Source organism: Heteronotia binoei, chromosome 3, assembly GCF_032191835.1.
Source record: "Heteronotia binoei isolate CCM8104 ecotype False Entrance Well chromosome 3, APGP_CSIRO_Hbin_v1, whole genome shotgun sequence".
Classification (NCBI taxonomy): domain Eukaryota; kingdom Metazoa; phylum Chordata; class Lepidosauria; order Squamata; family Gekkonidae; genus Heteronotia; species Heteronotia binoei.
Window position 1 is genome coordinate 93,444,207 of NC_083225.1, and position 25,138 is coordinate 93,469,344.

Below are 25,138 nucleotides of genomic sequence, written 5' to 3' on the forward strand. Positions count from 1 at the left end.
TTCATGGCCTAATTCAAGTTAATGATATTGACTTTTAAAGCCACTTGGGTCTTGCATAACTTAAGGACTGCCTTCTCCCATAGCAACTTGCCCGTCCAATCATCTTTGGAGCCCTGCTCTGGGTGCCATACCATCTGTGGCTAGATGGGTGACAACCAAAGAAAGAGACTTCTTGATCATGACACCAAAACTTTAGAACTCCCTGCCCAGATTTGTCTGTCTCCCTTTATTGTTGTCTTTTGCTAGCAGGTGAAGACATTTTTGTTTTGTATGGCATACTTCCAATAACTGTTATCAGGCCTCCTCCCTGGTTGTGATGTGTTTTTATTGAATTATTTTTATATATACTTAATTTTAAATGCTGTTTTAATGTTGAAATGTTTTAATGTAATGTCATTTGCCACCCTGGGTGGAAGGGAGGCACTCGGAGGGGTTTAAAATAAATAAATGAAATTTAAAAAAATTTGGAACCCAAGGGAACTGCCTCATTCAATTCAAAGATATGGCAGTCTTGCACACATAATGGTGGGTATGTAAAATTGTCCTTACATTTTATTTACGTATTTAAAATGTTTTATATGACTACCTTTCTCCTGAGCATCTCAGCACCCAAGATAGTGTACAAACAATTTGATAAAACAATAATTAAACCAACAGATATAAAAACATTAAAAGCCAATCGAAAAAGACCCTATGCCCCACCAGTAGGATATTCCCCTTTGCCCAGGCTGGCCTAAAAACTCTTTGGAATGGCTCTGTTTTGCAGCCTCAGCAGAAATTCAGGAGGGTTGAAGCCCTCCCCCCCTCCCCCCCCCCCTGTTCTGGGAGGCTGTTCCTGAGGCATGGGGAAGCCACTGAAAAGGCTTGAGCCAACCCTGACCTAGATAGCCCAGGCAAGCTCAATCTCATCAGATCTCAGAAACTAAGCAGGGTTGACCCTAGTTAATACTAGTTAGTACACCTTTCTGAATATCCCCCAGGCCCCCAGTAGGGGTCAATCACCAGAGGTCAATATGGTTTCCATGTGCAGACAAACACAGACAGATAGACAGACAGACAGATAAGGCTTGAGCCTGAAGTATTACTGAACATACTAACAGCAGCCTAGGAATATAGAGGTCCTTCAAGTATGTGGGCTCCAGGTCATGAAGGATTTTAAAGGTGAGCACCAACCCCTCACACTGGACCCAGAAACTAATCAGCTGCCACTGATGGGGCCTCGTAAAAGTGACATGTTTCTGCTGGCTAGCCCAAGATAACAAATAGGCAGTTGCATTTTGCACTAACTGCAGTTTCCAAATTGTTTTCAAAGTTAACCCCATGTAGAGTGTGTTATAGTAATCTTCCTAATTAGATACAGCTGGAGAAAAGACTTTTTTTGCTGTCATGGACACCTATTTCTCCAACAGTAGACCAGGATCCAGCAAGGCTCCCAAGCTCTTAACAGAGCCTTTCAGTGAAAGTTGCTTACCATTGATGGCAGGAAGAACAATCCTTTTAAAGTAGTGGCCCTAGCAGTCAGCATCACTTTTGTCTTCTCTGGATTCAACTCACCCTCAACCACTTGACTATGGCATTCAGGCAGTAGCCAGGACTGAGACAGCTGCTAGTGGCTTATTTAGAGTAATATATAGCTGAAGTCATCAGCATACTAATGGCAACCTACTCCATACTTTCAGATGATTTCACTGAGGAGCCTTACACAGGTAGCAAACAACATGAGGAATAACAGAGTGTTGGGGTATCCCCTCATATCAACTTTTAAGGATGAGAGTGCAAAGAGCATCAGTCAAGGTTTTATTTGCTTCCAAAAGTGTGCCCCTGGTCCCTTCTGCCCCAGGATGGCTTCCATGTGCATAGGGGAACTGTAGGGCTCATTACTGTTGGCCCTGAGGGTTGAATGGTCAGGGTAAGAGCTGACCTTTCAGATTGCTTAGGGGCACAGTCATGAAAAATGAACAAGAGAGTTTCAGAATGGCTGCTTTTGCCTTGTGACTAAAAACAGTTTTGGAAATAGCACTACCTGCCTGTGAGTCTTCTTGCTTTTACTCTACTCAATCTATACATTTGTAAATAAAAAGACACTACAAACTACCGTAAGTTTCCTTGGCTGTGTTGTCCAAAAGAAACCACCCTCAAAAACTTATGCTAGAATTAAAACTTGTTAGTCTCAAAGATTTATAGTCTCAAACTTCATAGGTTTATAATTCTGTAAATAATGCAATGGTACAAATAATTATACAGTGTGGAAGCTGATTATCATGTTTTGGCAAGAGATAAGTATTCAATAGCTTCATTTTGATTCAATCATACAAATATAGATCACCCAGTTCAGCAAGCTAAAAGAAATGGCTACATCTACAACAACATGCAATTATACAAGCCCTTAGTACTGAATGGGTAGCAACCAACAATATATAACAGAAATCAGCTTTGGAAATTCATTTGTAGAGACCTAACATATCCCAAAGAATGTTTTGTTGGGAGATATTTTTCCCTAGGAAATAAGATGTCCCCAAAGGAAGCTGTTGTGCACTGTGCTGAATGCTAATCTGATTTTAAATAGCCACATATAAAAACTAACTCAAAGGTGGATTCAGATAGCTATTTTTCTACCCCGGGATGGCTTTTTATAATTACCTCACACATCAGCAGAATGTATCCCAGTGTGCTGTAATTTTTTCATGTGGACAGATTCTTCAGTGACACATTTTGTAAATGCCTTAAACGTGTTGCTGGATCACAATATAAAAAGCCTATTGAAACACTGCCCAGACTGACTACCACTTGGACCTCCACAATAAAACAACTTGAAGAGGTTGGAAAAGCTTCATTCTTATCTTACTCATCATCAGAACAACCTATGGCTACTGGAGTCAGTGGCACTCCTTGTCCCCTCACCTATAAGTTTTAAAGCCTACTCTCTTGGTGTTGGTAAACGGATACATATTTGCTAACAGTAACATCAAGTGATGATCTACATGTGTAAAATATTCCATGAAAGAAAACATGTTCATGTTACAAAATACAATTGTTTTTCACTTAAGCCTGTTTCCACATTCAGCTGCCTGACTGTTGTGTCTGGGGTTCCGTGCACTCTGGCATTCCTAAAGCAGCTCAGCGGAGCCAAAGGACTTAGCCTGGGACTCGCACAATGGGAGCAGGATCCTAGTCCTTGCGCTTCCCTGACCAATCATGGTTTCCCTTGCTAGTTTAAACGGGCCAATGGCTCGCCAGCGCAGGAACCAGATGTGTATATAGTTGGCCCTGTGGGCCCATGCCAGTAGTTCATTCTTGTTATGCTGTAATAACAATAAAGTGAACTGATCACTATGCTATGTGCCTCCTCCTCGTGTATCGAACCCAGTATTTAACACTGACATTAAACCTGAAGTAGGCATGTGATGAAAAATCTAATGACTACAAGCATATGTGAATCCATCCTCAGAGGAACTCATAAAGCTACATTTAAATAGTTCCCATTGTACTTCAATGGAACTGTCCTGAGATAAGGGGGTTCTGCAGAGGTTAGCATGGTCCTTTTTAACAGCCACTGGATGTCACTGTAGATGTGACTGCTTGAACAGTCCTCATGGACAGATATAAAATGTCTCTCTATATGTGAATTTTGGAAATATTTCCTGTTTGCAAGGTACAGAAAGTATACATAAAATAGATTCAATCAAATAAGGAATTTAAAAGAAATAACTTACAGCATTTGGAATATATTGATTTGCTAGTTTTTTGTGAAGCACGTGTTGAATTTGTCACAAAAGCAGAAGTATTGCTAGTTTTAAACAGACTATCTGGTGGATTTAAGCCTGTTGAAAGAATGCAAGAAATTTAGTATTATTAGAACTAGGCTTCTTCAAAAATGGTTCCTTCAACTGTACCTTGAATATTAAGATAATGACTTTTTTTTTGCTGTAAAAGGGGTTGTCTCATTTAACATTTATTTTAAAATGAAAGTTTGTCTTACAAAAGGGAGATTATTGACATTTATTTTACTTCTCAGACTGTTCAACTATATTTAAGAATAAAAACTGATAAATATATTTGATCTGAAGTAATCTTGCCTTTATATAGCCTCTGGCAAGCTCAGGTCATCACGGAATGCCTTAGTCTGAATGCAATATCCTTTGGAAGTAAAGGTAGTTAGTACAACATGCCTTTTCGGTGGGTGGAACTCACTCTATGGAATTTATTATTTTGTCCACACACAGCTAATACAGGCATTATATTTTAAAAGGTTTCCCATTTATTTTGTTGTAAGATTAAATTTTTAAAATGTGGCTTATAGTAAGACTGCAGTGGGCTACATCCATTATGAGAAAACACTGCATCTTGGCATTTTTTTCTAATCATGGAAGCAGACCCCTGCAATTTTCATAGGTTTTCACTTCAGACATTACATAAATCATGCCAATAGGCCACTTGTCAACATCCAAACAAGAGGTACCACTGAGATAGTATACACAACAAAGACAGAACCATCTGTGCTATAGGCATAAACAAGCAGGTAATAACTCAGTTGGTATAACTCATGCAAATATATTGTGCAGCTAAGTGTGATAAAGAACATATATGACATGAAGTCACCATACACAATCACACAGAGATTAACAATGGGAAACCCCAGTCCATGAATCAGTTTGACTAAATCAATAACAGTCCAAAAGTCTTGAAAGACAACGCAAAATTTGCAGAGGTGTAGTGTCTTCAAAGAGATGAATGTACACAATTCTAAGTAGATCTGACTCATAGGTGTGACCAACATTTCATGAATCTTTGTCAGTTGAATTCCAGTATTAAATAACAATGGGCCCGTAGCCAGAAAATTTTAGAAGGGGGGGGCAAAGGGATAAAATTTTAGTTGGGGGGCCACAGGGCACAAAATCACATGGGAAGAGAGCAAGGGCTGCACCAATCATCTAAAAAGCCTGGGTGATGCATTTCTTGCTCCCCCTGCCCCCCCCTTCCTTCCTTGCCTGGTCCCAGGGCCAGCAAGCAGAGAGAAAACGAGAAGAACAAAGGAGGAGATGGGGATCCGGCCTGGTGCCTTATTCTAAGCGGGCCATTCCTGAGGCAGCTGCTTTTGTTGCTTGGCTGAGGCAACTTGGGCCCCACTGCTCCTAGCTGTGGCCACCGCTGTAGCTGGCCCCAGCTGCCAATCAGTGGGGCAAAACAGGGGTGGAGCCCCCATCCCTTCCCCATTTGATGTGCCCAGCGGAGGAACTGCTGCACTTTGGGCAGATGCCACCACCTTCCTGGCCACCCCTTCTGCCCAGCTCTCTCTTTCTTTTAATTTTCATTAAAATTATTTAATGAATACCCCCTCCTGCTCACCAAGGTAAAAACGTACATAATAAGAAGAAATCTTTAAAAATATTAAAACTAGTAAAACCAAAGGTAAGCTACACATACAAAAACATAAAAGCCATGATTAAAACATAGTGCAGGAATAAAGGATCATGGAAAGAATTCTGGATGAAACAAGAAAGTTTTAACCTGTTGGTGGAAGGCTGTTATGACCACAAGGGCATAATAATAATAATAATAATAATAATAATAATAATAATAATAATAATAATAATAATAATAATAATAATAAATTTATTCTTATATCCCGCCCTCCCCCGCCAAAGCGGGCTCAGGGCGGCTCACATGACATGGTTTACACCATAATTACACTAAAATCCATCAATACATTAAAACAATTAAATAGTTAAATAAAACATGTTTCACCAGTGTTTCCTACCATTACACCCTTTAAAGGGATGGCTAGAACATGTATGCATTTATTTATTATTACAGATACCTTTATGAGAACCTTCTAGGTTAACACAAACCTATTGGTTGAAGAAAGCATTGAGATCTGCAGAAAATTTATTTGCATCTTTTGAAATAAGAGGTACCTTTTTAAGTATCTTAGTTTTGAAATTATTAATTAATATATAAGGCCAGATTCCAAAATCTCAATGTAAATCTTGAGTAATTTTGAGATTATTCTGGGATTATACCACTGCATATGAACTCTCAGTCAATGGTATGCAGTGGAAAGCTATTACTGAAGGTGTCTTCTCCAGTATTTCATGGTCTCAGTCTCAGACACACACACGCATACTTAACCTATGATAAATTGTATATGGAATTCATACATATACAAGGGGTTTTTTTGTTTGTGTAAAACTGCTCTGCAGGTTGAAGATGTCTCTCCAGAATGGGGATTTCAGGTTCCCCTAAATACAAAGTGTCTCTTACAGGGTTACTCTCTTGAAATTCTAATTCATGTATAAAGGTAATATTTGAAATATATTTGAAAAAAAATAACCTTGAACATCTATGTCAATAACTTCATACACTCGCATCACAATGTCCTTCAACAAAGATGATAGGTTCACCAATGGAATAGGCTGTTGCAGGCCAATCAGAACCTGAGACGTTAATGTCTCAGCATAGAGTTCTGCTTGAGTAGTCTGGATGTGGTATACTGAGACATTTAAGGGCCACAACGCTCCAGTAATCTGTAAAAATAAAGATATTGTATTATTAAACTTTTTGATAGATTCAGGTGGGTAGCTGTATTAGTCTGAAGCAACAGAACAATGTTTGTCTCCAGTGGCACCTTTAAGACCAACAAAATTTAATTCTAATTATAAGCTTTCATGAGTATATGCACTTCAGATACATTTAAAAAGTATTCCTCAAGCCATACAAAGAGGTGGCGAGGGGGGGGGCGTTAGTTGCCGAGAAGGGCTAGTTAGAGCCAAGATACATAAGTAACTGTGTGATATGTATAGCTGAGATTGGATTAAAGCAGTTGTTAATACCTGTGAATGGCAGCAAATTAGTATACAAATACAAGTTAACGAAGAGATGGGAGAACTAAGTTTGGGTCCAGTTGTACCTCCAAGACCGATGAGGTTCAATTCTGGGTATAAGTGAAAACTGAGATACTTAGCATGTAATAAATGTGCACTTCCTCAGATATATTGAAACAGATTTTCTCAAGCATTACATATAGGTAGAGGGAGGACTAATTAGAGTCAAGATGCATAAGTACAGATAAGATTGGAATAATGCAGTTGGTAAGATCTGTGAATAAGCAGCAAATAGCATACAGATAATAAAAGAGTTAACAACAGACGTGAGAACTAAGTTTATTCTAGTGGTACCTTTAAGATCAACAAAATTTAATTCTAGGTATGAGTGACATCTGAGTGACTTAGCAGGTATAGTGAGATAAGAACCCAGAATCTCTGTTAAGCCCAGGGGTTCTATTGTCCCATTCCAGTCTGCTTCTGAAATTATTTTGCGGTAAAACAGCTACTTTGAGGTCCCACACTGAGTGCCCTGAGAAGTTGAAATATTCTCCTACATGTTTCTCAGTTTTGTGATTCTTGATGCCAGATTTGTGTCCATTTATTCTTTGGTATAGGGTTTGATCTGTTTGTCTTATGTAGAGAACTGAAGGTCATTGTTGGCATTTAATGGCAACAGTTTTAGGAGATGAGCAAGTGAGTGAGCCTGAGTTGGTATAGTTGATGTTGTTAGGTTCACTGATTGTGTTGTCCGGATCTATGTGGCAGCAATGTTGGCATCTAGGTTTATTGCAAACTCTGGTACCAGTGTCCATGCTCAAGTTAGTTGTTGTACTATAGTGGGTGAGGAGTTGTTTGAGATTGGGGGATTTTCTGTGTGCAAGAAAAGGTTTGCCCCATTGCAGGGTTACTTTGGCTTCTGAGTCCACCCTTGCTCTCCTGTGTCCTGTCCTGGAGAAAGGACCCACTGGGGCCAGGGCCAGCAGCATCCACTGCACAATTTGCTACCATGCATTTGCACAACTTATCCAGGTGTAGTAATGGCTACATCTTGATACCATACTACTTGCCTGGGTTCAGAGGCAACCTCTACACAACTTGGATGACTTGGCCAGGCCAAGCAGTGGCCACCACATAAACTACCCAAATGACTTGCTACCACACTATTTTTGCAACTTGGCTAGACTTTTTCCATGGAGAGGTTGTCAGGATGAGGGGAAAAGGGAAAGCAGAAAGCCAGTGTGCAGTAGCAGTTAAAGTGTCAGGCTGGGATGTGGGAGACCCAGACTCAAGCCCCACTCTGCCATGGAAGCTTGCTGGGTGATCTTAGGCCAGTCACTCTCTCTCAGTTTAATCTTCTTCACAGGGTTGTTGTGAGGATAAAATTGAGAAGAATTATGTAAAGTTGCTCTGTGTACCTATGAGGGAGAAAGGTGCAGTATAAATGAAGTAAATAAACAAGGAATAAAGCTGAAAACAAGAGAAGGAAATAAAAGAAAGTTCAATTGACAAGTCAGAAGCATAGGAATGGGAGAGGATATGGGGGCTGCCAGAAGTAGAGGAAGAGAAAACTGTGTGGAGAAGGGAGTACAGTGGAAAATGATTATATAGGGTTTCCAGCCTCCAGAAGTATAACTGATATCCAGACTACAGAAATCAATTTCCCTGCAGCAAACAGTAGCTTTAGATGGCAAACCCTATGGCATCACATTCCTGCTGAGCTTAATCTCCTCCCCAGACTTCACCTTCCTCACATTATGCCCCATATCTCCAGGAATTTCTCAACCCTATTCCCACAAGACTTTGCAGGTTCCTCTCCTGTGCTGTGTTAAATATGGACTTGTTTTCTGAGGAAATCAGAAGAAAATTGTGTTATTAAAAGCAGAGTTAGGAAAGCATGGTAAAAGTTAGGGCTGCCAGCCCCCTGTCCCAGCTCACAGTTCCCATCTAGGGTTCCCAGTCTCCTTCTGGGGATGGGGGTTCCCCTGGTTTTGGGGCCTCCAACCTGCTGGCACAGAGCTGGCCAGTGGAGGGATCCCCACCCCAGAAAAGCTCCATTGGTGCTTGATGTGCCCAGCATGATGATGTCATCTGAAAGTGATATCATCATGTTGGGCATGTCATGTGGGGGACGCTGTAGCATTTGGGTAAAAATTCAATGATCTATGCTAGAGTGTCCCCCACACAACATGCCCAGCACAATGACATTACTTCCAGGTGATGTCATCACACTGAGCATGTTGGGTGCCCATGGCAGCCAGGTAAGACCTGGCAACCTTATTCCCACCACCACTCCAAGTTCTGCCATTGAGTTCCTGGCAATTCCTAGAGAAGCATGACATCACTTCCTGGTTATCACTTGATGTGCCATCATGCCAGTGCTTCTGGCATCCCTCTAAGTCTCCCCTCAGTCTCCCACTGATTACCCATCTGTGCCTGCAAATATAGTTGTACTACTGGCAAAGTGAAACAACAACTAAGATGGGACTTCATGGAATTTGCTTGAATATTGAGGATTCTGGGGTCTTCAGGGCAAGTAAGTGGAGTGATCTTGGTTAAGGAGCTGAGGAGACACTACTGTGTGCCTTGTACCCTAACTTCTGTCATATTAGAGAGTATGAGACTTTTCAGTGCATGCTCTGTAGATTAGGCCATGACCATATACACCATGATTATGGACTAATCAGTGCATGGGCTTTTCAGTGCATGCTCTGTAGATTAGGCCATTGACCATATACAGCATGATTATCCTAAAGCTTTTCCTAAAATAAAGATGTTTATTATAACATTACATGATTTCATTATTACTATTTTTTTTCTCTGAAGCAATTTTGCAATAAGGAAAAATGAGGCAGCGTTACTTCCCCTACTTCCCACCCCGACTACTAAATTTAGATACTAGAGCTGCGATTAGTTCTTTGTCCAGTAGGTGGTGGTAACAAATTCTGCTTAGGCTCTGATATGAAATCCAGAAGGTAGTCATCTTAAGTCTTCTGCAGCAAAAATAAACTGAAGTCTTGTAGTACCTTAAAGACTAAAAAGTATATTGTAAGCTTTCTTGGACTTCTTCAGATGCTATGAGTGAATCCTCACTATACAGACAAGGGAGAAGTGATAACCAGCAAAGGTCTATACATCTGGAATGAGACAAACTGGATTTTGATTTTAATTCTTTGTTCTGTATTCTCTTGTCCCATTACCTCATGCCACCCAAGTCTATCTATGTGTAGCTGGAATAAGCATTTCATAACAGGATCTAGGGTTGCTAGCCTCCAGGAGGAATCTGGGAATCCCCCCAGAATTACAGCTCATCACCTGTCTACAGAGATCAGTTCCCCTGGAGATAATGGATGCTTTGGAGGGTGGACTCTGTGACATTGTACCCCACTGAAGTCCCTGTCCTCCCCAAGCTCCATCCCCAAATCTCCAAGAATTTTCCAATTTGGATCTGACAACCCTAATTAAATCTTTAAGCAACTCGCAAGCCAGCTTCTCAGTTCATCATACTGAAAACAGGAGAGGAGAGGGATGGTTGCTTTGCAGAGACAAGGAACTTGTCCAAGCTCACTTGTAGGGCAAGGAAGGGTCTTTTCCTGTTATCCTTATACACAAATAGACTCACACTCTAGCAGTGTAGGTTGAGGCCTGGTTTGAGCAGTTCATCAGTACATAAAGATACATTTTTCCAGGGGTCGTTTTGTAGAAAAATAGGTGGTGAAGCTCATCCAGGGACTGTTATGCAGCTGCACATACTATTCAATGGACAATGAGGTGGAACTCTCAGGAGGAGGAGGAGGAACTCTCAGAAAGGTTCAGGAGTTGTGCTCCTGTGAGCTCCCACTGAATCTGAGGCCTGCATTTTTTAATGAAAGCTCAGAGTACCCAATACAGCTGTGTGGTACACATACACATTCACAGCAGATCCAGTGTACCTGTACCTGGATAGCTTCTTACTTACAGTCTTCTAATCTAAAAGAGCTTCTTCACTACAACAATGGTGCACTGAACAGAGACTCAAACCTAGGGACCAGACCCTGAAACAAGCCAAGATGCCGGCTTTATGCCTATGTATACCCAGGCAATGCTCTACAGGACCATCCATCAATACCATTTTGGGCTCATCCACTGGCTCATCCTCCAATGTGGCATGCCACCATGTGTCAACACTGTCCTTTTGTTCTCCCTTTAGGACTACGAGGTTATCTAAAATGTACACAAAATCTGTATGAAAAAAAATTAAGTCTCTCAGGACATTTAATTACTCACCTGAAAGTCATCATTCTTCAACATAATAATTTGAAAAGGTGAAATTCTAAATTGGAACTGATAAAGATGTCACACTGCTTTCCAGTCAGGCTGAACCAGAACTTGGGATTTCCATCCACCTATAGCTGTTAGTAACCTCCACAAGACCCAGAACTTCCTACCTGTGCTTTCCCCCTTTATTAGATTTTGATTTTAGTTAATTATATTTCATTCCCATCTTAACCCTGTTCACACCTCCTACATAAAGTGTGTGTCCAGTGAGGATCCATTCATAGCATCTGAAGATGTGGCTTCTAATCCATGAGAGTTTATGCTGTAATATGTAATCTTTAAAATATGTATCTTTATAATATGCAGTCCTTAAAATGCTCCATTCTCCTGTTTATTTTGGCTTTGCTGTGTTATCACACAAGTTTGCAGTAGGCTGAAAGTCATTGTATGCATTTATACCATAGAGTGCAAAAGGCGTGAATGTTCCAGAAGTCTTGGGTCCACTCTGATTAATTCTTTGAAATCCATTTTCACCAGGACTGATACATTATACCAGTATGTTGCCACAGTTTGCTCTAAAAATTATCAGAAAAAAGAAAACAATGCATTTGAATCTTGGTACATTGAATCAATGAAAATGTGCCATTAACTGTAGTGAATGTCTCATTTCCAGTGGTCACATTAAATTCAGCACTGAAACTGATCCTCTTTACTAATTCTTTTTAATATTCTAGAGTAATTAGCAATCTCTCCAATTCAGGACCTCTGTATATAACTCCTGCATGTCGGTCATTGTGTTTTACTGCGTACTGAAATTGATGGCAGCTTTGTAGCCATTCCCAACATGACAATGCCATCCTTAGCAGAATTACTCCCTTCTAAACCCACTGACTTTAATGGACTTAGAAAGGTGTAATTCTGCTTAGGAAATTGGCTGTGTTCAGTTTCAGCCTGTTTGCTATAATCTTCTGCAGTACTGAGGATTTAGCTAAGCTCCACAATAACATAGAAATAAATAAATGTTTGCCTTTCTTTACACATTTGAAATGCTGCCTGTTATATTTTAATTGATTAAGAAAAATTATGTTAAGCACAAAAGTGTCCATTGATGTGCAGTTCTGACAACTTAATAATACTTTGGCTAGCCAAAGTTCTATGAAGCTGCTCTAGTTTTCTTCATTGGCATTTCAAAGTTCCAGCAGCTCATACTTTGAGTCAGAGATACTCCACTGAAGGAAAAAAAAATAGAAGGCAAGACATTGTTGAAGCATTTGGGGGGCCCTCTACTAACAACAGCATTAATTTGACTCATATAAATCAAGATCTCTAAGAGTGCACATTTCTGTTGTTACAAGTGACAGTTAGTCTTTCACCATTTTCAGTGGCTAAACAATGGGCTGCTAATGCTGGAAACTGATGATTTGATTTATTAGATTTATATCCCTGCCAAAGCAGGCTCAGGGCAGCTCACAAAAAATAAAAGCAATACATCACAGTAAAACAGTTCCATTCAATCAAGTATGAATTAAACATTTAAACAAATCATTAGTTCAATGATTTAAACAATTAAAACAATATGGTGCTAATGTCATTTAATTTCCGATGGCATTCAGTACTCTTAGGTATCCTTTTATGCTACTATATCAGCAATTCAGTTAAAGGCTAGCCGAAATAATGTTGCCTTGCAGGCCTTATGTAACTGGGCGAGGCTCTAACCTCCTCTGGCAGTTGGTTCCACCAACGGGGGGGGGGGGGGTAGTGATTGAGAAGGCTCTTTTCCTGGAATGAGGAACACAAATTGCTTAATAACATACCTTCAGGAACAGGGTCTGAACAACTCATCCCTTTAGATGTCTTACAGCATTTTTTATGTTCTGGACAATCCTTATCAATTGTACAGGAATCGTTTAACTCTTCCACTTCCTTTGGGCATACACCAAATGCTGAGGCAAATTCACTGGATCTGTTTAAGGCTACATAGTAAAATAATTAACAGTAAAATTGCATCCAATGTCTAAAATAGAAAAGGCTTCTTTAAGCATGACTGTCTCCCCCGCCCCCGCACTTGAATAACAGATCTTCATTACCACCATATGTCATACCCCAACATGAAAAGTCTGTGGGTGCCATTTGAAAAACAGTCTCAAAACTCTCTTGGGAGCACCAAGCCAGTTGTGAGATTCATTTGTTCCCAGGCACCTTTTAAGTTATTTTATTCAATGCATCATTTCTTTCTGGATGTGAGTTGAATGTATCCAAGTAGGAAACTGCCACTTTAGCCCACACAAATATGCATTGCTAAGACAGTATTAGAATCCCTCCAAGTAATTTCAGCTGTCATAATTTTTAAAAAACAAATTTAAAAAGTTAATTAAGTGGAATTCACTATAGATGTAGCAATGAAAAGATGTGTACATCAAAGGCTATGAATCGTGATCACAAAAGAGAAGTTCCAAGTGGGCAGCCGTGTAGGTCTGAAGCAGTAGAACAAAGCAGGAGTCAAGTTCACCTTTAAGACCAACCAATTTTTATTCAGAACGTAAGTTTTCATGTGCTCTCTTAAGCACACTTCATCAGACGAGGGGATCCTCTCGTCTGATGAAGTATGCTTAAGAGAGCATGCGAAAACCTACATTCTGAATAAAAATTGGTTGGTCTTAAAGGTGAACTTGACTCCTGCTTTGTTCTAAATAGACGCTCCACACCCAGAGGCAATTCACCTCTGAATACTATTGGTAGGAGGCGACATTCAGGAAATGCTTTGGCTGGCCTCTATGCCATTTTCTTGGACCTCCAGGGCAACTAGTTTGCCACAGTGCAAGACCAGGATGCTGGATTAGATAAACTGCTGGTCAGTTCCAGCAAAGCTTTTCTTATGCTCTTAGTCCTCTTGGCCCCACCAAGAATCTGAAGAAGTGAGCAGTGACTCACAAAAGTTCATACCCTACTACAAATTTTGTTAGTCTTTGCTACTGAACTCTTATTCTTTTCTACAGGGAGCAGCAGGACATCATAAATATCTTCCATGGGCAGCAGAGACTGACCAGATGCAATGTGTGTCTCTTTACTGGAATGAGCAAAGTCCACACAGGGTTCCACACAAGAGCAGTTCCCTTCAACAGACTCACCTTGCACCTTCAAAACCTCAGGCGCTGAGCTTTGCTTCTGCCTTGAAGCAGTTCAACCAGGCCTCCCCAGGTCTCATAGCTTTATCTTGTCTAGTATTCCCTCTAAGCTAAGTTAGTGTGAGCTAGCTCAGTTTTTTAGCCTCTAGTTCACAGATTTTTGTCTTAGCTCAGGAAAAAATGGCCCCAGAGCAAACAAATGTTTGCAGTAGCTCACAACTTTAATGCTAGTAGCTCACAAAGTAGAATTTTTGCTCACAAGGCTCCACAGCTTAGGAGTATTGATCTTGTCCCAGGTGCCTGGTCCTCCATTCGGTTCCTCCTTTCTCTTTTCTCTGTACCCTCTCAGTCTTTCCCAGCTAGCTTGCCTTCCTCTGCTGCCATCTCCCTGGGCCTCCACCTATGCTCGCCAAGCTCAGCACCATCCTTCCCTTCTGAAGCCTTGCTCCCCTTTTAACCCCTTCCTTGCCAACTTTGATTGCATAGGGCTAACCAGAGGCCCTTGCTGCCCCTTGCACACACTTAATGCCCTGAACTGGCAAACCTCCTGCCCATGCTGCTATGCTCAGCCACTGCCAGATGGGAGGGAGACTCTCCTGCAGGTGGCCCCTACCCCCACTGGGCCCATCAAGTTGCTACTGCCTGCTTGAGCAGTGCCTTGCCCTGTCCTAGAGCAGCTGCTGCCTTGGGCCCACTAGGTGAGACCTCCTCTGCTGCCTCTATGCCACAGTCCTATTTCCAGACTTAATCAGTCCTCATGTGGAGAGGCACTGGTAAAACAGCAGGTGTGCAGGAAGAAATTCTGTTTGTTTGCATGTGTGTTCCTTTCTATGGTTATGTGCATCTCTATCCAGTCCTCTAGATCAGTGGCTCCCAACCTTTTGGCACCAGGCACCGGTTTAGTGGAAGACAATTTTTCCACGGACTGGAGGAGGGGCACTGGGGTTTTTGCCACCCCGGGCTGACCCCCTGCCTGCGCCCCATCCCTGCTCCCCATGGGGGTCTTTAAATGACAGGGAGACTGGGGCTGTATCTACTGCCTCCCTGCTAGGTGGCCAGGTAGCAGAAGGCCAATCTGCCTCCCCATTCTATTTAAAAAAACCCACCTATCATCTGGGGTCTATAAATGAAGGGTAGGCTAAATGAGGGGAGGCAGCTTTGGAGCAAGGCCACGCTGCCTCTTTTGTCCACCCAGATCCTGGGTGGGTGAAAGGGGTGGCACAGCTTCTCTGCCTTGGAGCAAGGCCGAGCTGCCTCTTTCATCTGCCTGGGTCCCAGGCAGGCAAGGGTGGTGCCTCTGCCTTGCTCCATGGCCTGGTTGCTAGCAAGCCACAGACCGGTACCAATCCATGGCCGAGTGGTTGGAGACCCCTGCTCTAGATCAACCATGTATGTGTGTGCAGATAGAACTTTAAGATCTCATGCATCTCCATTTGTAAATACTTCAGTTCCATAAACTCACAAAGCCTTGCAACACATCCGATGCATGTCATTCACTAAATTTGGCTCCTCTTTATACATTATGACTGCCAGGGTGGTAGCATGGAGCCTTTGTGTGAGTTTCTGGCAATCAAAGGCACCCAGTGCGTGTGGTAGCTTTTACACTCAAAGAAGCAGAGGAAAGTTACATGATTTGGCACAGAAGTTCACAGTAAATGGAATGAATGGGCTAGTGCTGCTCCTCTGACACACTGTTTCAGTGCTTAGTTATGAAGTGGATTGTAGATTCTCAGGTCTTCCAAACAGAAATATGGATACTTATGAATGGCCAATAGCAATAACAGAGCCAGCAATAAATAAGGGCAAGTAGATCTCAATTAAGAATGCCTGCCTTCAACTGAAACATCCCAGATAATTACAGTTCTCTTGCAAGAACTGCAGCAGGAAAATAGTACTAAGCTGTCTGATAGCATGATATCAAAAACAAGTGGTAATATTCAGGGCTTTTTTGTAGCAGGAACTCCTTTGCATATTAAGCCATACACTTCTGAGGTAGCCAATCCTCCAAGAGCTTACAGGGCTCTTAGTACAGGGCCTACTGTAAGCTCTTGGAGGATTGGCTGCATCAAGGGTGTGTGGCCTAATATGCAAAGGAATGCAAAAAAGTCCTGGTGATATTATTGTTATTCAGTTCTCTCTCCTTCCAGTAGGGAAGTTGATGGTCTTGAGCCTATCTGCTAGGACAGGGGTGGCCAACGGTAGCTCTCCAGATGTTTTTTGCGTGCAACTCCCATCAGCCCCAACCATTGGCCATACTGGCTGGGGCTGATGGGAGTTGTAGGCAAAAAACATCTGGAGAGCTACCGTTGGCCACCCCTGTGCTAGGACAATTAAACAAGGTTGCTCACAGACCAGGTAAGGATTTCTGCATACTCAGGGGTACCCAATGAAACTGATGGGCAGCAGGTTCAGGAGGGACAGAAGGAAATATGGTACTACTTTGCATACAGAGTAATTAAAATGTGGAATTTGCTGCCAGAAGATGTTGTGATGGCAACAGATACACAGCTTTAAAATGGGATTAGATAGATTCATGGAGGATAAGACTATCAATGGCAACTAGCTGCAGTGACTGAAGGAAACCTCCACATTCAGGGGCACTAATTTTCTGACTCTCAGAGCCAGGAGGCAACATGAGGTGAAGGTCTCAGCCTCTATGCTGAATTGTTGGCTGTCCAGAGGAACTGGTTGGCCACTGTGCGAGACAGGACACTGGACTAGATGGGCTATAGGTCTGATCTAGCGGGGCTCTTATTATGTTCTTATGACTCTCCAAATAAATAGAAAAATATTAGCATATACATTAATAATTTAAAAAGGAAAGGAACTCCTCTTCCCTCAAAATATACTAATAAGGATTGCCTTCCAGGAGCCATGGAACATTGACAGCAGTTTAATATCAGAGCTCAACTGACTACAAAATGCAAGCTGCAGATTCCTGGAGCCTCAATTTGCCTCAGAGTCACAACCATCAAGGTAAGAAAAAGGAGGCGTAAGCCTTTAACTTCCACTTGGTTTCAGTCATCAAAACAAGCTCCCCCATGCAGCTACTAGTATTTAAAAGGAAATGATCTGTCATTTAAGATATATCTATCTTGGAAGGACAAAAGGAGGAACTCACCTACTAGAGCCCTTAACGATATATGGTCTCATGGTTGGGAAAATACTGTGCACATATCCCCCAACCACACACCAACACCCTTCAGTCAAGGACCCTATAAGGTTTTAAAGACTGTGATCGCTTTAAAACTAAAAAAAAAAAAAATCTTGATGGGTTAATTACAATCACAGAAAAAGTGCTTGCTCTGATCTTAATTAATTGTACTCCCTTTTCCAGGACTTTTAAGCTGTGAATGGGGCAGAGCCTGAAACTGCTTAAAGTACTCTGGAATGGGGGGGAGGGAACGTCATGATGTGTGTGTCCAATCCCAATTCTCTCCCATAGATTGTCCCATTAAGAAGCACAGAAAGGGAGGCGGGAACAACACCATTGTGAAATATGTCCCTTGCTTTTTGTGGCTAGTCTTGGAACTTAGAGATCAAAGTAATTGTGCTGCAGTGCTCCACTATGGAGGAGGGTGCTAAGTGATAAAGCAGCTACTCATCTACCCTTGGAGCTCAAGTGTCTTTGGCTGTTGAAATGTTAGAAGGGATTTCCAATTTTTTTAAAAATCTCTCTCCCTTCCAGTTCTTCTTGTTAAAGTAATGAACAAATGTTGCTGGCACCACAAAACTGTTGGTATCATTAGCTATTGTAGCACATCATAAGAACATAAGAGAACATAAAAGAAGCCATGTTGGATCAGGCCAACGGCCCATCCAGTCCAACACTCTGTGTCACACAGTGGCAAAAAATTTTATATATACACACACACTGTGGCTAATAGCCACTGATGGACCTGTGCTCCATATTTTTATCTAAACCCCTCTTGAAGGTGGCTATACTTGTGGCCGCCACCACCTCCTGTGGCAGTGAATTCCACATGTTAATCACCCTTTGGGTTAAGAAGTACTTCCTTTTATCCGTTTTAACCTGTCTGCTCAGCAATTTCATCGAATGCCCACGAGTTCTTGTATTGTGAGAAAGGGAGAAAAGTACTTCTTTCTCTACTTTCTCCATCCCATGCATTATTTTGTAAACCTCTATCATGTCACCCCGCAGTCGACATTTCTCCAAGCTAAAGAGCCCCAAGCGTTTCAACCCTTCTTCATAGGGAAAGTGCTCCAGCCCTTTAATCATTCTAGTTGCCCTTTTCTGGACTTTCTCCAATGCTATAATATCCTTTTTGAGGTGCGGCGACCAGAACTGCACACAGTACTCCAAATGAGACCGCACCATCGATTTATACAGGGGCATTATGATACTGGCTGATTTGTTTTCAATTCCCTTCCTAATAATTCCCAGCATGGCGTTGGCCTTTTTTATTGCAAACGCACACTGTCTTGACATTTTCAGTGAGTTATCTACCACGACCCCAAGATCTCTCTGTTGGTCAGTCTCTGCCAGTTCACACCCCCATCAACTTGCATTTGTAGCTGGGATTCTTGGCCCCAATGTGCATTACTTTGCACTTGGCCACATTGAACCGCATCTGCCACGTTGACACCCACTCACCCAGCCTCAACAGATCCCTTTGGAGTTCCTCACAATCCTCTCTGGTTCTCACCACCCTGAACAATTTAGTGTCATCCGCAAACTTGGCCACTTCACTGCTCACTCCCAACTCTAAATCATTTATGAACAAGTTAAAGAGCATGGGACCCAGTACCGAGCCCTGCGGCACCCCACTGCTTACCGTCCTCCACTGCGAAGACTGCCCATTTATACTCACTCTCTGCTTCCTATTACTCAGCCAGTTTTTGATCCACAAGAGGACCTGTCCTTTTACTCCATGACTCTCAAGCTTTCTAAGGAGCCTTTGATGAGGAACTTTATCAAAAGCTTTCTGGAAGTCAAGGTAAACAACATCTATCGGGTCTCCTTTGTCCACATGTTTGTTCACCCCTCAAAGAAATGTAACAGGTTAGTGAGGCAAGATCTTCCCTTGCAGAACCCATGCTGAGTCTTCCTCAATAACCCGTGTTCATCAATGTGCCTACTCATTCTGTCCTTGATAATGGTTTCTACCAACTTTCCCGGTATTGAAGTCAGACTGACTGGCCTGTAATTTCCCGGATCTCCTCTGGAACCCTTTTTAAAGATGGGGGTGACATTTGCTACCTTCCAGTCCTCAGGAACGGAGGCAGATTTCAATGAAAGATTTCAATGAAAAACATGTCTCTTGGATGTACAAAAGCTATAATAAATAGTGGTTTATAATGTAGAAATAAGGGCTGGGGAGAAAGGAAATGAGAATATGTGAATAGTAACCCAGTCAAACTTTGATTCATTTTAAGCAGGAAAATATTTAAATTTAAAAAGATATATCCTTGTTCACACAACTGAACCACTGAACATTAGTTCTTACTGTGAAACTAGTTGTTTACTTGAGCTATTAATGTTCTGACACCTTCCGTATGAACCTGGCAATCCAACACCTTGCATATGAACCTGTCACAACATGGTTCAGAGTTTCAGCTTAAGTGACTTCAGTGTTCAAAGCAGCTCTTTTATTCTTTTTTATGTTGGCAAAAACATTTTAACAAGTCATATATGTAGTCTGAAAAACTTGTGCAAGCAACTGGGGTGTGTAACAATGCTGGCTCAGAGGCACAGTAGCCATTCAACTGGAATGTCAGGGTCATCATTTTTTACACCAACCAAAATATAGAGACAGACCTCCAGAACATCCCTGTCACATTCTATCAAGCTATAATTACTATGGGACCAACCCCCAGAGTGAGCCCATCTGTCAAACCCCTTTAAAGGATGAAATTCAGCCTGTGAATTCTTTCAGGTAGCAAAGCCTCTCCTGATATGCTAACTAAGATGGCAATAGTGCACACAGCTTGCATGCTTGGGTGCCCCATTAAAATTAGCAGCATGAGAATTAATTAAAGAAATGAAATTGCTGCAGTTTTTCTACTCCAGGCAAACAGAGGCAAGGTAAATATTTTTAAAATCTATACATTCCATATTATTCAGCATTCATATTTCATTCATCCAATAAGACAGCCATAAGGGCTGGTACATGTTTTACTAGGGATGGGCACAAACTGGGGAAATATAGTTCAGTTCATGGTTGACCCATGAACCAAACTGCAAACCAAACCAGAAGGTCTATTCCTGAACTGAACTAGTTTGTGGCCCTGCAAAAGGTCTGCAGAGAGAAAGCCCAATGCTGGGCCAGTGGAGAGACTGAGCTCAGCTCCATTGGGCTCCCTTGTGCAGGCTGGCTGAAAGGGCTGCAGAACAGAATCTGAAGCAGTGCTGATAGAGAGACTTCTCCCCACAGGCTCAGCTCCATTGGGCTTCCTTGTGCAGCCCCTTTAAACACGCCCATCTAAAGGGACTCAGGGCCAGCCCTAACTGTTTGGCACCCTAGGCAAGGCTAACTTCTGGCACCCCCCCCCCCCCCCGCACTGATAATGTCAAGAAGTCACATGGAGGCACCCAATTCATTACCCCCAGAAGGCCGGCACCCTAGGCAATCACCTAGTTTGCCTAGTGGCGTGGCCAGCCCTGAAGAGACTGTACAAGAGAACCCAAAACAGCTGATGGGTAAAGAGACTGCTCCCCACCAGCTCAGCTGTTTTTTAGGCTGTCTTCTGTAGTAAAGGGACTGCACAAGATAGCCTGAAGCATCTGAGCAGTGGATAATATCTCCCTGTTGTTCAGCTTGCGGCTTTTGCTGGGAACAGAAAGCAGGGATTTAAGAGGACTCGAGTTCCTTTAAACCCCTGCTTTCTGCTTCATCCATGAACTGCTTCAAAAGTTTGTGGAAGTTTGTTACAGCAGATCTCCCACAAACTTTTGTTCATAAACCACACACAGGGCAAAATTCATGATGAGTATTACTTCGTGGTTCAGTTCATGCCCATCCCTATATTTTACAAGGCTGATGAGTCTCCTATTTGTTGCCTGGAGTCCACATATAATCTCTGAAGGGGAAATCCGCTTACATGCAAATAAATGCTTGCTGGGTGGGAAACTGTAATCAGCTTCCCAACATATGTCCACTTCAGTGCCCCTGTGCAGTAGAATTTGTTTATTAGTAATGAAGCACCTAAGAAAACCGATTACTGAGGTACTAAAGTAAAATAACCTTACATTCAGGTTTAGTAATCTAAGGAAACATGTGCCCCCTTTTCAGACATTACAAGTGGGCAGCTATCCCATTCCCCCTACTTTTGCTTCCTCCCCTCTTGCCCTACTTCTTTGTCTCTCACTCTTTCTCCCTACTGCCACCTGTCCTCTTACTTTCTCTCTGCTCCATACCTGTTACTTCCTCTCTCTTTCTGCACCCCACCCATTAGCCTCTTTCTGCCTCATCACTCTCCCAGCCTCCCACCTCCTTCCCCACCCCCTGCCCCACAGCAGCAGTAGAAGCAGCAGCAGCAGCTCTCCAAGAATCACAACAAATCACCTAACTATAGAGATCAGTTCCCCTTAGGGTTGCCAGCTCCAGGTTGTGAAATGCCTGGAGATCTGGGGATGGAGTTTTGAGAGGCCATGACCTCATCAGGGTAAAATGCTATAGGTTCTATCATCCAAAGCAGCCATTTTATCCAAGGGAACTGATCTCTGTCATTGACAAATTGGTAAAATATGGTTTAGATCCTATTACTGTTAGGTGGCTCTGTAACTGGTTGACAGATCACCCCCAAAGAGTGCTTGTGAATGGTTCCTCATCCTCTTGGGAAGGAGTGACAAGTGGAGTACCTCAGGGATCTGTGCTGGGATCTGTTTTGTTTCTCTCTCGGCTTGGCTTCGCGAACGAAGATTTAAGAAGGGTGCAATAGTCCACGTCTGCTGCAGGCTCGCTGGTGGCTGACAAGACCAATGCGGGACAGGCAGGTCCGGCCACAGTGGCTGCAGGGAAAAGTCTGATTTAGGGTTGGTGCTGTAGCAGTGCGATTCTTCCTCAATCTCCTTTTGTCCTCAAGACCAGCTATGCGTGCGTTCTCAAAAGAAGAAACAGCCTGGTGGATGGTGTGCCTCCATGCTTTGCGATCTGAGGCTAGGGCAGACCACTGGTGATGGTTGATGCGACAGGTGCCAAGGGATTTCTTCAAGAAGTCCTTGTACCTCTTCTTTGGTGCCCCTCTATTTCGATGGCCGGTGGAGAGTTCACCATACAGGGCAATCTTGGGAAGGCGGTGGTTTTCCATCCTAGAAATATGCCCTGCCCAGCGCAGCTGCGTCTTCAACAGCAGTGCCTCGATGCTGGTAACCTCTGCCCGCTTGAGAACTTCAGTGTTGGTCACAAAGTCACTCCAGTGGATGTTGAGGATGGTGCGAAGGCAGCGCTGATGAAAGCGCTCAAGGAGTCGCAGGTGATGACGGTATAAAACCCACGATTCGGAGCCGTAGATGAGGGTTGTCATCACAACCGCTTTGTAAACATTGATCTTTGTGCCTTTTTTCAGATGCTTGTTGCTCCACACTCTTTTGTGCAATCGGCCAAAGGCACGGTTTGCCTTTGCCAGCCTGTTGTCAAACTCCTTGTCGATCTTAGCATCTGAGGAGATGATGCACCCCAGGTAGCTGAACTGCTGGACTGTCTTCAGAACTGATTCACCCACAGTGATGCAGGGAGGGTGGTAATCTTCCTGGGGTGCAGGCTGGTGGAGAACTTCTGTCTTCTTCAGACTAACTTCTAGGCCGAATAGCTTGGCAGCCTCTGCAAAGCAGGACGTCATATGCTGCAGAGCTGATACCGAGTGGGAGACGAGTGCAGCATCATCAGCAAACAGTAGCTCTCGGATGAGTTTTTCCATTGTTTGGAGTGGGCCTTTAGTCGCCTCAGGTTGAACAAGCTGCCATCGGTGCGGTAGTGGATGTAGACACCATCGTCCTCATCTAGATCTACTGCAGCTCTTTGAAGCATCATGCTAAAGAAGATCGTAAAGAGAGTTGGCGCGAGAACGCAGCCTTGCTTTACACCTGTGCCTATTGGGAAGGTCTCCGAGAGGTCGTTGCAGTGTCTGACTTGGCCTCGCTGGTCTTCGTGTAGCTGGATGATCATGCTGAGGAACCTTGGGGGACATCCTAAACGTTCCAAGATTTGCCACAGGCCTTTCCTGCTAACGGTATCGAAAGCTTTGGTAAGGTCGACAAAAGTCACATACAGAGCCTTGTTCTGTTCCCTGCATTTCTCTTGGAGATGCCTGAGAACAAATACCACGTCGGTGGTGCTCCTGTTAGCTCTGAAGCCGCACTGGCTCTCTGGGAGGAGTTCTTCTGCAATGGCGGGCACCAGTCTGTTCAGGAGTATTCTGGCAAGGATTTTGCCTGCGATGGAGAGCAGGGTTATCCCCCGGTAGTTGGAGCAGTCTGACTTTTCCCCTTTGTTCTTGTATAGGGTGATGATGATTGCATCGCGAAAGTCCTGTGGTAATTTGCCTTGTTCCCAGCAGGTGACAAGTACTTTGTGAAGTGAGCTATGTAGTACTGTGCCCCCATGCTTCCAGATCTCTGGTGGAATTCCATCAACTCCTGCTGCCTTGCCACTTTTCAGTTGCTTGATGGCTTTAACAGTCTCTTCTAGAGTGGGGATCTCATCCAACTCTGTTTTCACTGGTTGAAGTGGGGTGAGGTGAATTGCTGAATCTTGAACTACGCGGTTGGCACTGAAGAGAACCTGAAAATACTCCGACCACCGGTTCAATATGGATGCCTTGTCTGTGAGGAGCACTTGGCCGTCTGCACTACGCAAGGGACTCTGAGTCTGATATGATGGACCATATACTGCCTTCAGGGCTTCGTAGAACCCTCTTAAATCACCAGTGTCTGCACACAGCTGGGTTCTCTCAGCAAGCTTGGTCCACCACTCGTTCTGAATGTCTCGAAGCTTGCACTGGAGGTTGCTACATACAGCGCGAAAGGTTGCTTTTTTCCCAGGACAGGAGGGCTGAGCAAGATGTGCTTGGTAGGCAGATCTCTTTTTCGCCAGTAAATCTTGGATCTCTTGATTGTTCTCATCAAACCAGTCCTTATTCTTCCTTGTGGAGAACCCGAGGACTTCTTCAGAGATCTGCAGGACGGTAGTTTTTAGGTGTTCCCAGAGTGCTTCTGGAGAGGGGTCTGTGGGGCAACTGGGGTCCTCAATTCTTGACTGGAGTTTTGCCTGGAAGGCAGCTTTAACTTCGGCTGACTGGAGACTGCCAACCTGAAACTTCCTCCGAGGGATACCTCCTCTCCTGGGTTTGGGTTTAAAGTGAAGACGGAGATTGCAGCGTACAAGACGATGATCCGTATGACATTCTGCACTGGGCATTAGTCGGGTGTGTAAGACATCTCGAAGGTCTCTCTGGCGCACCAGAATGTAGTCGATAAGGTGCCAGTGCTTGGACCGTGGGTGCATCCAGGTTGTCTTCAGACTGTTCTTCTGCTGGAAGATAGTGTTGGTGATGGTGAGCTGGTGCTCCGTGCAGAATTCTAGCAGGAGGCGCCCGTTGTCATTGCAGTTGCCAATGCCGTGTTTGCCAAGTACTCCTTTCCAGGCTTCCGAGTCTTTACCTACTCTGGCATTGAAGTTGCCAAGGATGATCACCTTGTCCTCTGTAGGGGTCTTCCGTACGAGGTTGTGTAGATCAGCATAGAACTTGTTCTTTTCTGCAGGATCTGCTTGAAGGGTTGGGGCATACACACTGAAGAGTGTTGCATGCTGCTTGTTTTGAAGTGGGAGGCGCATGGACATGATGCGATCTGAGTGACCTGTTGGCAGGTTTTCGAGTTTGGAGGCAATGGAGTTCCTGACCATGAAGCCAACGCCAGAAAGGCGGCTCTCAGCCTTTGACTTACCTGACCAGTAGAGGGTATAGCCAGCACCG

The 25,138-nt window shown here is 43.3% G+C and overlaps 1 protein-coding gene across 1 annotated transcript in view; it reads right to left on the reverse strand.

The window, feature by feature from the left end:
• Positions 1–25,138, reverse strand: part of UMODL1 (uromodulin like 1) — a 59,491-nt gene that overhangs the window by 26,784 nt on the left and 7,569 nt on the right. The window contains exons 3-5 of the mRNA XM_060235265.1: positions 12,893–13,051; positions 11,538–11,653; positions 6,332–6,524 (exon numbers count right to left, since the gene is read on the reverse strand). Of these exons, the coding sequence (XP_060091248.1) occupies positions 6,332–6,524; positions 11,538–11,653; positions 12,893–13,051 (468 nt within the window). The remainder of the gene's footprint in view (positions 1–6,331; positions 6,525–11,537; positions 11,654–12,892; positions 13,052–25,138) is intronic.